Below are 12,119 nucleotides of genomic sequence, written 5' to 3'. Positions count from 1 at the left end.
GGAACAGGATAGAAAGCCCAGCGATAAACCCATGCACATATGGTCACCTATCTTTGATAAAGGAGGCAAGAATATACAATGGAGAAAAGACAGCCTCTTCAATAAGTGGTGCTGGGAAAACTGGACAGCTACATGTAAAAGAATGAAATTAGAGCACTCCCTAACACCTTACACAAAAATAAACTCAAACTGGATTAAAGACCTAAATATAAGGCCAGACAGTATAAAATTCTTAGAGGAAAACATAGGCAGAACACTCTATGACATAAATCACAACAAGACCCTTTTTGACCCACCTCCTAGAGAAATGGAAATAAAAACACAAATAAACAAATGGGACCTAATGAAACTTAAAAGCTTTTGCACACCAAAGGAAACCATAAACAAAGACGAAAAGACAACCCCCAGAATGGGAGAAAATATTTGCAAATGAAGCAACTGACAAAGGATTAATCTCCAAAATATACAATCAGCCCATGCAGCTCAATATCAAAAAAACAAACAGCCCAATCCAAAAATGGGCAGAAGACCTAAATAGACATTTCTCCAAAGAAGATATACAGATTGCCAACAAACACATGAAAGGATGCTCAACATCACTAATCATTAGAGAAATGCAAATCAAAACTATAATGAGGTATCACCTCACACCAGTCAGAATGGCCATCATCAAAAAATCTACAAACAATAAATGCTAGAGAAGGTATGGCGAAAACGGAACCCTCTTGCACTATTGGTGGGAATGTAAATTGATACAGCCACTATGGAGAACAGTATGGAGGTTCCTTAAAAAACTAAAAATAGAACTACAATATGACCCAGCAATCCCACTACTGGGCATAGACCCTGAGAAAACCATGATCAAAAGGAGTCATGCACCACAATGTTCATTGCAGCTCTATTTACAATAGCCAGGACATGGAAGCAACCTAGGTGTCCATCAACAGATGAATGGATAAAGAAGATGTGGCACATGTATACAATGGACTATTACTCAGCCATAAAAAGAAACGAAATTGAGTTATTTGTAGTGAGGTGGATGGACCCAGTGACTGTCATACAGAGTGAAGTAAGTCAGAAAGAGAAAAACAAATACCATATGCTAACACATATATATGGAATCTAAAAAAAAACACCAAAAAACGGTTCTTAAGAACCATGGGGCAGAACAGGAATAAAGACGCAGATGTAGAGAATGGACTTGATATGGGTAGGGGGAAGGGTAAGCTGGGATGAAGTGAGAGAGTGGCATGGACTTGTATACACTACCAAATGTAAAATATAAAATAGGTAGCTAGTGGGAAGCAGCCACATAGCATAGGGAGATCAGCTGGGTGCTTTGTGTCCACCTAGAGCGGTGGGATAGGGAGGGTGAGAGGAAGATGCAAGAGGGAGGAGATACGGGGGTATATATATATGTATAGCTGATTCACTTTGTTATGCAGCAGAAACTAACACACCATTGTAAAGCAATTATACTCCAATAAAGATGTTAAAAAAAGAAAAAGAAAGAAAAGTTGGGCCATATATCATTAACTTTGATACAGATCTTCCAATGCTGCTGTGATTAGTCCCTTCAATTTTTCTAATTTTTGGTACAGTAAGAATTGGTAGAATACTGATTTGATTGGGGCAAGAGAATAAATGATTTAATGTAAGCAACAGTATTGAAAATAAAAAGTAAAATGTGTTCTATGCCCTTTGTATGGAATTTTAAGGATTACACACAGTTGAATTTATATGTATATGTGTTTTTGTTTTGTTTCAAAAGCTATTTCAAAATCAAGAGTTATTGCTTTCTTAGAGTTGCAGTTGGGACTCCTGACTTTGTATTAGAATTTTAAGATATTTGTTCCAGGGCAGTTTTTTTTCTGTATAAACTATCAATAGTACTATAGGCAGTAATAGAAAAGTCATTAACAATATAATGCCAAATGCAATCATTAGCAATAAGAGACAGAATAAATTACCTACTAGCATTGTAACTATCTGCTGAGAAATTGAGGCATTAAATTTTAAGTATATGTACTAAGTATGCCCTTGGGATTTTCATTAATCAAGGTGTCATGAAATTACTATCCTATCCATATATACATATGTAAATTTTTTCTATGGAGGGTAACTAGATAATTTGGGGTTTTTAATTCTTAAACAACAACCAAAGATAAAAGACAAAATTGAAGGCTTAAAATGAAAAAAAGAGTTCATGTAAGCAAACTAGAGCCCAGAGTATGTTTGAACTCACCCTTGTAATTACTGATAAATGATTAGGGCCATTCCCAACTAAGTCATACTTTGCAGGGTCCCAAACTGAAGAATAGGATAATTAAATAGCATGCTTTGGAGGTAACAAGATATGTAGCATGTCTCTAATATCTAGTACAAACTTCAGTATGTAATTAAAGCAAAAATATTAGAGTTTCTTTAACTTTTGACACAGATAAATAAGGAAATTGATGCCTTTTGTTTTATTTCAAAGGAAGCCATGAACAAGCCAGGCCATCTTAGACTATTTGTGACAAGGATCATGCAGGAATTTGAAAGTGACACATTTTTTCCAGAAATTGATTTGGAAAAATATAAACTTACCCCAGAGTAAGTAAAATGTTATTAATTAGTCTGAAGCACCTTTGGCTTTCCTGCTTAAGAATTATAGAAAAGAGAATGTCTCTTCAGATCGAATTCGAAGTAGCAATGTGTTTTATAAACAAAAGCTATAGGAATTTTTGGATATCTGCTTTAACAGACTTGGGAATGTTCAGGTTTTAATGACTTCACTGAAATCTAGAGAATAGGCATTAGTTCATTCTGTAAGATCAGTGCTTATTTAGCATCAGACTTTGTCTTAGGCATTGGGGATACAGTGTTTACCAAGACAGATGATGTCACTATTCTCCAGGAGATTACATCGTTTATAGTAGAGGAGGAGGGTGGCAAATAATAGATAAACATCCAAAGAGTTGCTGTGTGGTAAATTGAAATACTGTGATGTGGTAGATACTGTGTAGTCTAAGTCCTCTCTGAAGAGTGATGTCTACACCAGATCTAAATGGCAAGAAGCCAGCCACACAAAGGGCTGAGGAGAGCATTCCGGAAACCAGAAGTAGCTAGCGCAGAGACCTGAGGGCAGAAAGAAGCCTGGCGTGTTCCCTGAACCTGAAAGCCATGGTGGGCATTGTGAGCAAGGGGGAGACCAAGAGGGATCAGACCCAGGACAGGTTTAGAGGGTTCTGAATAGAGAGTGATACTCTTCTGTTTATGGGCAATGGGCTGGAGGGGACATGAGTGAAGCAGGGAGACCAGTTACAGTAGTTCAGGTGAAAGATGAAGGAACCAACTTAGTGGTGGAGGTGGAAGAAGATGTTACACTTGATTTACTCTGTAGTTTACTTTGATTTTAGCATGAAACTGTCTGCTTTTGAAAACATTTTAGTTTAAAAGTGCTTTTCAGCTGTTGGCTGTGCAGAGTAGAAGATTAATTATATCAACACTTTTAGACTAGCTCTTAACACATTCAAACACTCTCAGTTGAAAACAGTCATTCCTTGAGTGCAAGTTTGATTTTGGAAATACCTTGTAAAAGCAGCATTCAGAGCCAAGTCTGAATAAATGGATGGCCAAGCTTTAGAATAAAGTATATTACTTTACAGAGTAATATAGGTAATGGTCTCAAATCAAATGAAGTTTGTGACTGATTTTCTTGGGCTCTTAACTAGGTCTAAAGAAAACTGGAAATTCTAAGAACTCTAAAAAGTTTCTAAACAGCTAAAGTACAGGCTTTTGCTTATAGTCTCCAAAGGTGACTACTTAGAAAAATCACATTGATTTCATATATTTTTTTTAATCAGCTGTGTTTCTTTGTCCCACCTTATTTTCTCTTGTACTGCTTAGATTGCTGATTCTCACATTATGTGGATATTGATCTCTGCTATCCCTCATTTCTTACCTTTCTTTTCTCTACTAACAAAAAGAATAGATTACTGTGTGAATCAGCTTCATATTAAATACCTTTGTTACCCTGTCACTCTCGATTAGACCTCTTTCCAAAGTTATGACCCTTCAAGATCCTTGATAACTTAAAACAAATACAATTCTGGCTCTTTGAATCTTAGAAAAGAAAATATTAACATCTCCTGAGAAATGATTCACACATCTCAACATTCACCCATTCGAAGTATATAATTCAATGGTTTTAGTATATTCAGAGTTGTGCAGCCATCACCACAATCTTAAGTTCAGAACATTTTCACCATCCAAAAAGAACCCCTGTACACATTAGCAGTCGCTGTCCATTCCCTTCCCCTGCTGGCTCTAGGAACCACTAAATCTATTTTCTATCTCTATAGATATGCCTAGTCTGGATATTTCATGTTAACAGAATCATATAATATGAAGTCCTTCATGGAATTGGCTTCTTTCACTTAGCATACTGTTTTCAAGGTCATCCATGTTGTAATATGTATCAGTACTTCATGCCAAAAAGAATTTCATTGTATAGATTTACTACATTTTATTTATCCATTCACCAATTAGTAGACATTTGATTTATTTCCACTTTTTGGTTAATGTAATGCTGTTTTGAACATTCATGTACAAGTTTTTGTGGGGATGTATATTTTCATTCCTCTTGGGTATAATCTGGGAGAAGAATCACTGGGTCATATAGTTTAACATTTTGAGGAACTGCTGAACTTTTGATAATGTGACTGTACCATTTTACAGTCCCACCAGCAACATACGAAGCTTCCAGTTTCTCTATATCCTTGCCAACACTTGTTATTGTCTGCCTTTTTGGTTATAGCTATCCTAGTAGGGATGAGGTGGTACCTCATTGTGGTTTTGATTTGCATTTCCCTAATGACTAATGATGTCGAACATCTTTTCAGGTGCTTATTGGAGATTTATATACTGTATCTTCTTTGGAAAAATATCAATTCACATCCTTTGCCCATTTTTAAAATTTGGTTATTTATCTTTCTATTACTGAGTTTTAAGAGTTCTATGAATATTCTGGATACAAGTCCTTTATCAGATATATGAGTTGAAAATATTTTCTCCTATTATCTGAATTGTCTTTTCACTTTCCTAATTGACTTTCACTTTTCCTAATCATTTGCTGCACAAAGGTTTTTAATTTTTATGTAGTCCAATTTTTCTATTTTTTTCTTTTGTCGATTGTCCTTTTGCTTTCATACCTAAGAAACCATTACCTAATCCAAGCTCACAGAGATTTTTTCCTGTGTTTTCTTCTAAGAGTTTTATAGTTTTAACTCTTAATTTAAGTCTATGATCTGTTTGAGTTAATTTATATATGCTATAAGGAAGAGGTCCAAGTTCATTCTTTGGTAAGCAGCACACCAGTTGTCCTAGCACTATTTGTTGAAAAGACTATCCTTTTCCCCGACTGAATTGTCTTAGCACCTCTGTGGAAAATCTGTTGACTATAAATGTGAGGGTTTATTTCTGGACACTCGGTTCTATTCCACTGATCTACATGTGTATCTTTATGCCAGAACCACACTGTCTTGATTACTGCAGCCGTGTAATAACTTTTGCGATCAGGAAGTACTAGTCTTCCAACTTTGTTGTTCTCTGTTGTTTTGACTACTCTATGTTCCTTGCATTTCCACATGAATTTTATGATCAGCTTGTCAATTTCTGCCAAAAAGCAAGCTAGGATTTTGATAGAGATTGCACTGTATCTGTAGATTACTTTGGAGAGTATTGCCATCACATCAGTATTAACTGCCAAATCATGAACATTTGATGTCTTTTCAACTTATTTAGATCTTCCTTAATTTCTTTCAGCAATGTTTTGTAACTCTCAGTGTACAAACCTTGCACTTCATTGTTAAATTTATTCTTAAATATTTTGTTCTTTTTGATACTATTGTAAATCAAATTGTTTCTTAATTTTATTTTCAGATTGTTCATTGCTAATATATAGAAATACAATTGATTTTTTTTTTTTTAAAAGGATTTTCTTATTTATTTATTTATTTATTTTATTTTTTGGCTGTGTTGGGTCTTCGGTTCGTGCGAGGGCTTTCTCCAGTTGCGGCAAGCGGGGGCCACTCTTCATCGCGGTGCGGGGACCGCTCTTCATCGCGGTGCGCGGGCCTCTCTCCATCGCGGCCCCTCCCGTCGCGGGGCACAGGCTCCAGACGCGCAGGCTCAGCAATTGTGGCTCACGGGCCCAGCCGCTCCGCGGCATGTGGGATCTTCCCAGACCAGGGCTCGAACCCGTGTCCCCTGCATTAGCAGGCAGACTCTCAACCACTGCGCCACCAGGGAAGCCCCTGATTTTTGTTTATTGAGCTTGTATCCTGCAACCTCACTGAACTCATTTATTCTGATTGTAAATGGATTCCTTCAGATTTTCTAGATACCGAATATATCATTTGCAAATAGAGATAGTTTTACTTCTTCCTTTCTAATCTGGATGCTTTTTATTTCTTTTTCTTGCCTAATTGTCCTGGCTAGAACCTCCAGTATGATGTTCAATAGAAATGGCAAGAGCAGACATCCTTGTCTTGTTCCTGATCTTAGAGAGAAAGCATCCATTAAATACGATGTTAGCTGTAGGTCTTTCATACATGCCCTTTATCACACTGAGGAAGAGCTCTTCTATTTCTAATTCATTGAGTGTTTTTATCATGAAGGGATATTGGGTTTTGTCAAATACTTTTTTTTGAGTCTCTTGAGATAATCATGTGGTTTTTGTCGTTAATAAGACAAAATATATAATAAATACTTAATACGTTATCAATATGGTATATTACATCAGTTGATTTTTCTGTTAAACCCATCTGGCATTTTTGAGATAAATCCCACTTGGTAGTAATGTATAATCCTTTTTATGTGTTGTTGAATTCCATTTGCTAATATTTTGTTGAGGATTTTTACATTTATATTCATAAGGATATTGGTATATTGGTCCGTAGGCTTTTTTTGGTAACATCTTCATCTAGTTTTGCTATCAGGATAGTGCTAGCCTCACAGAATGAGTTGGGAAGTGTTCTCTCCTCTTCTACATTTTAGAAGAGTTTGTGAAGGACTGGTATTAATTCTTCTTTAAATGTCTGAGAAATTTTTAATGGTGAATAGACTGAGATAGGAAATTGCTATCCAAAGCCAAAATTCAAAGAAATTGCTCCAAACTGGACATTCTAAACAAGGCTATGGAAGAAAACAAAAAGTCCTTTCTTCCACTGCAGTACATCATGGTCATCTGTACTTTCAAGCCTGTAGCAACGTAGTAACAGCCTCTTTAACATGGGATGGAGGGAATCCCCTAAGGGATAAGGGAGATATGAAGTAGTATAAATCTTTCATGAAATAGAGAAAAAGGAAACCTCTGAAGCAAAGAGAATACACTTTGTCCCTGGACATCTGTAACATTGCTCAATTCTGGAGCTTTCTTTACAAATCTCTGTATATTGGGCAACTTAGAATTGCTCCCTACTGTCCAGAAATGAGTTCTGATCATTCTTTACTCCCCTTCATTCTTTCCCCACAGCTACCCACTTTGTTTAGACTTCCATTATCCCTATCCTAGGCCTCTTGTGGTTACATAGGTTTCAGTTCAAACACAGTATCTTTTATTAACACCAAACTTCCTGGTAATAAAAGCACCAGTATAATGAAATAAAAATGAAAGAGGACTACTGTGAAGCAAGAAGAGAATAAATTAAAATGTAGATGAAGCCACAAGTGGTAGAAGTCTAAAAGCAGAATATTAACGAAGTAAGATGGTTTTACTTTGTGTCTCCCTTTTCTCCCAGTGGGTCATTGTCAATGCAATCATTTTTTTTGACAGCACCATGCCAGCCTGTCCATTAAAGCTCTGCCCTTATTCATCTTGCCTGGAAGAAGTCTTTCTATCTCAGACTATTTCACACTAGGCTCCAACCAAACCATCAGAGCAAAATATTTTATAGCAGCAGTTTTCCCACTTAATGAGCCCCAAACAGACTTTTTCTAGTTAACAACCTTTCATGTGACCATGTAGTCAAATAGGATTAAAGACCAGAAGAGGCCTTTGAGGCAGTAATTGGCTCCAGAGCTGGGACAGATGCCCCTCACCAGTAGACACTTGAATTAGGATTTAGATGGGCTGACGTTTCCTCTTCCGTTCCCATTATTTCTTGACTGTCCAACAGGATCCTGGCATATTTGTCCATATTATTTGTGGATCCCTCGCCTCCTGAGCCTGTGCTTCCTATAGAGTCATCATTTTTAGTTACAATTTGGTCCTTATAGATACCTGTTCCAGGAACTCTGTTTACCTCTATTTTAGACCTTCCATCAGATCATCTCTGCATTATTCTCATGATCCTTTGTCAGTTCAGATCTTATGATTATTTGTATTCATTTGCTTCTTTAATGCTTGAAGATTCTAGAAAAGACCATCTATCTGGGTGGTTCATAATAAATAGGTGGTATTTCCAAATCCTGTTAGACTTAAACTTGGAGTTCAAAGGTTGCTCTTAGACAGTTTGTTCTTCAGAAAAGTTTGGAATTATGATTATGAGGTAGTTATCATTATTAAAACAGACTGAATATGTGAATATTGTGGAAAGTAAAATTAATCTTAAGCAGAATTAAATTTTTGTTTCACAGAGAAAATAAACATTATTACCATGACTAGTGACCATATCTAGCCCATAGCATAGTTATTTCTAAATCATTATTATTCATGGTTTTAGAAATAGCTTTGACTTAATGCTTTGCTTTTATCTTGTTAACTGACAGTCTTGATACTCTTGAGAATTTTACACACACACACAAATGTAAATGTTGCTTTTGGTGACTCATCTAAGAAAGTAAAATTGTGGTTTAAAGTTGGCCTAGTAAAATCATTTCTTTAAACAAAGAAAAAACTATATTGCTACTAAAACAGTAGAACAGAAACAGCTTAGGAAATGGTTAGTAAATAGAAACATACCTTCTTCCTCTGAAATATATTCTCCTTTTTTTTTTCTTTTTTTTTGTACATATTATTATGCTATTGTTATTTCATGTTTCTAATTATATTTTTTTTCAAAATGGCATAATCTCTAATTGGTCAACAAAAGGTTAATTCCGATTATTACTCAGCATTCTGTCAGGTATCATAAGAGATTTAAATTTGTCTTCTATGTTATCTCTGCCTACAGTGAGGTTAGAAAATAGTTAGGGGGACAAAACAAACTAATATCATTAATGGGTAACATTTGTAGAGCACTTAATATATCAGGCACAGTGCTAAATTCTCTATAAGGATGAAGACTTTTTATTGATAGCTAAGTGTCACACAGCAGAACCAGATTCAAACACAAGCCTGACTAAAGCAAGTCTTCCTGACCCCTCACCTCGAGCACAGTGGATACAGCCAGCACAAACCTACAGAAGTGCACCAAGATTAGGGTTGTGGACAAGAGTGGTCAGAACAGCCTTCAGTGGAAGACCCTGGTTTGGGGTTTTTTTTGTGTGGGGGGGTGGTGTTCAGTGAAAAATAATTTTTTTGTTGTCATAAGAACACAGCATGAGATCTACTCTCAACAAATGCTTAAGTGTTTACACTGTTGTAAACTATAGGCCCAGCGTTACACAGATCTCCAGAACTTGCTCATCTTGCTGAAACTTTATATACCCTTTGAACAGCTACTCCCTGTTTCCTCCTTCCCTCAACCCCTGTGAACTACCCTTCTACTCTCTGTTTCTATGAATTTGACCATTGTAGATTTCTCATATAAGTAGAATCATGCAGTATTTGTCCTTCTGTGACTGACTTATTCCACTTAGCATAATGTCCTCCAAGTTCATCCATGTTGCTGCATATGGCAGGACTTCCTTGTTTTTTGAAGGCTGAATAATATTCTATTGTATGTATACATATTTTCTTTATATATTCATCTGTCACTGTAGTTTCCATATCTTGGCTATTGTGGATAACGCTGCAGTAAACATGGAAGTGCAAATATCCCTTCAAGAGATAAGTGTTGGCGAGGATGTGGAGAAATTGGCACTCTTGTACATTGTTGGTAGGAATGTAAAATGATGCAGCCACTATGAAAAACAGTACGATGTTTCTTCAAAATACTAACAATAGAACTACCATATGATCCAGCAATCCCACTTCTAAGTATATACCCAAAGGAGGGCCTGGGTTTTGACTTAGAAGCTGAAGGAAACACACACCTAAGTGAGTGTTAGGGAGTAGAAAAGATCAGATAAACAGTGATTCCAGTAAAGGATATGAAATAAGCCACACAGTGGGGAATTAGAGCAGTGTGGTGTCCACTGATTAAACAGAAATCAAGAATCCCCATGCACCACACACAACTTCAGTTCCACTCTAACAGCTAAAGGTTGTGTTTTATTTTTTCTTTGCTCACACAAGAGATTTGATACCAAATGTAAGACTTACAAAAAGTTCTTAAGAAATTTCATAGTAGCTGGGTGACAGAGTGGGAACATAAAATAGAAACTGCTAACGGTGGTTAGTTTGGGGGAGAAAAATTAGGAGTTAGAAGGAAAGGAAGAAGAATTATACTTTTTATTTTCTAACTTTCTGTAGTTTGAAATTTTTCTTACTATTTGCATGTGTAGTGTATTTGCATAATATTTAATTATACATCTTTTTCTTTTACAGATATCCAGGTGTTCCTTCTGATATCCAGGAGGAGAAAGGCATTAAGTACAAATTTGAAGTATATGAAAAGAACAATTAATGTGAAAGTGTTTTCTGATCTATTTCAAGCCTCCTCCTCCCCCCCAAAAAATTATGTATTTTTTGTTGTAGAGACTTTTGTTGACTTTAGATCTATGGATAATTATTTCTAAGCAAAGCACTTTTATTCCCCATTAATCTTAACTAGACTGTATCAGATACCATTTGTGAAACATTTCTTGCTGTAACTTCCTGAATGCCCATCAAGAGTCAAGAATAGGTGACCAGCACCTGCCTAGGGTAGAATATCTACCAAGACAGCCCAAAGTGGGAGAGTGCCCTGGTAGCATGAGTTGAAACCAGAGCCTATAGAGCTAGGAGCTAGGCAGGTGGGTCCAAAGGTCAGAAATGGATTATAAACAGAAGAGCTAGCATTCAGTTACTTAAATTAGATCAAAAGAGGGACTGTGAATTACTTTATATCACACTTCTGAAAAAAATTCTCTTCACTCAGACCAGGAGTCAATAAGTTGAAATCCACAGGGATAGTAAAGAGGCAGGTACGAGACTACCTTTTCGGTGGTTAAAGGAGAAGGTTTGAGACCTTAAAAAACTTTGTTTCTGATCTTCAGTGAGACTGCATGGGATGTTACAATGATAGAACAAGAATTGGCTGCTCTTTACAGAAAAGAATAATCTAATATCAAACATAATGGCTAAAATTAAAAATTCAAAGAGGTAATAAATTGAGAATGAATATTGCTAGAAACCAAAATTAGTAAGTTAGAAACTAAACTTCACAGAATTAAAAAATGAAAATTAAAACATGTTTTACCCATCACGTTAGCAAAGATTTAGATTAAATATCCAAAAAAAAATAGCATTTTCTGCCTTATAAATTGGTACAACCTTTTTAGAGTGTAAGTTAGCAATATCAATTAAAATTCAAAATATTCTGGGTTTGGACCCAGAACTTCCACTTCTAGAAATTAATCCTGAACAAAGAAATGGACCAAAGAGTATTTGTTGCAACTTTTTTTTTCAAACTTAGAAACAGCCCAAATGTTGATTAATAAGAAATAACTAACCAATATGTCTATAAAATGTAACATCTGCAGCAGTTAAAAAGAATGAAGTACTGACAGGAAAATGCCAAAAATTGCTAAATAAAAGAAGCAAATTGTGTATAATACTCAAAATGTTTAATAAATGTTCATGTGTGGGAAAAAGCATGCTCCAAACTGTTGACAGTATCAAATTGGGAGTGTTATTTTCTGCGTTAGGTATGTCTGTTGTGATTAGATTTTTTGTAGCATTATGTACTTATTTTCATGAAAAATTACCTAAAATGATAAATTGAGCCCTTTATGCTTAGCAGTAAAATTAGGTTACAGAACATCAGGAAGAAAAAATGTCCGAAAATCTTCCATAGAGGGAAAAAAACAGATCACACAGAAGAATAGGA

At 35.8% G+C, this 12,119-nt stretch overlaps 1 protein-coding gene across 4 annotated transcripts in view; it reads left to right on the top strand.

The window, feature by feature from the left end:
* The window catches only part of DHFR (dihydrofolate reductase), a 28,754-nt gene extending 16,854 nt beyond the window's left edge, over positions 1 to 11,900 (top strand). For 3 of the 4 annotated variants that reach the window (XM_057540255.1, XM_007179768.2, XM_057540256.1), the window contains 2 exons: positions 2,480 to 2,595; positions 10,637 to 11,900. In XM_057540255.1, the coding sequence (XP_057396238.1) occupies positions 2,480 to 2,595; positions 10,637 to 10,715 (195 nt within the window). In that variant the 3' untranslated portion in view covers positions 10,716 to 11,900. The remainder of the gene's footprint in view (positions 1 to 2,479; positions 2,596 to 10,636) is intronic. The other variant, XM_057540257.1, reaches the window with a different exon arrangement.
* Positions 11,901 to 12,119: the final 219 nt, after the last annotated feature.

This window comes from Balaenoptera acutorostrata, chromosome 2 (genome assembly GCF_949987535.1).
Source record: "Balaenoptera acutorostrata chromosome 2, mBalAcu1.1, whole genome shotgun sequence".
NCBI classification, from domain to species: Eukaryota; Metazoa; Chordata; class Mammalia; order Artiodactyla; family Balaenopteridae; genus Balaenoptera; species Balaenoptera acutorostrata.
This window is presented reverse-complemented; position numbering and strand designations above follow the sequence as displayed.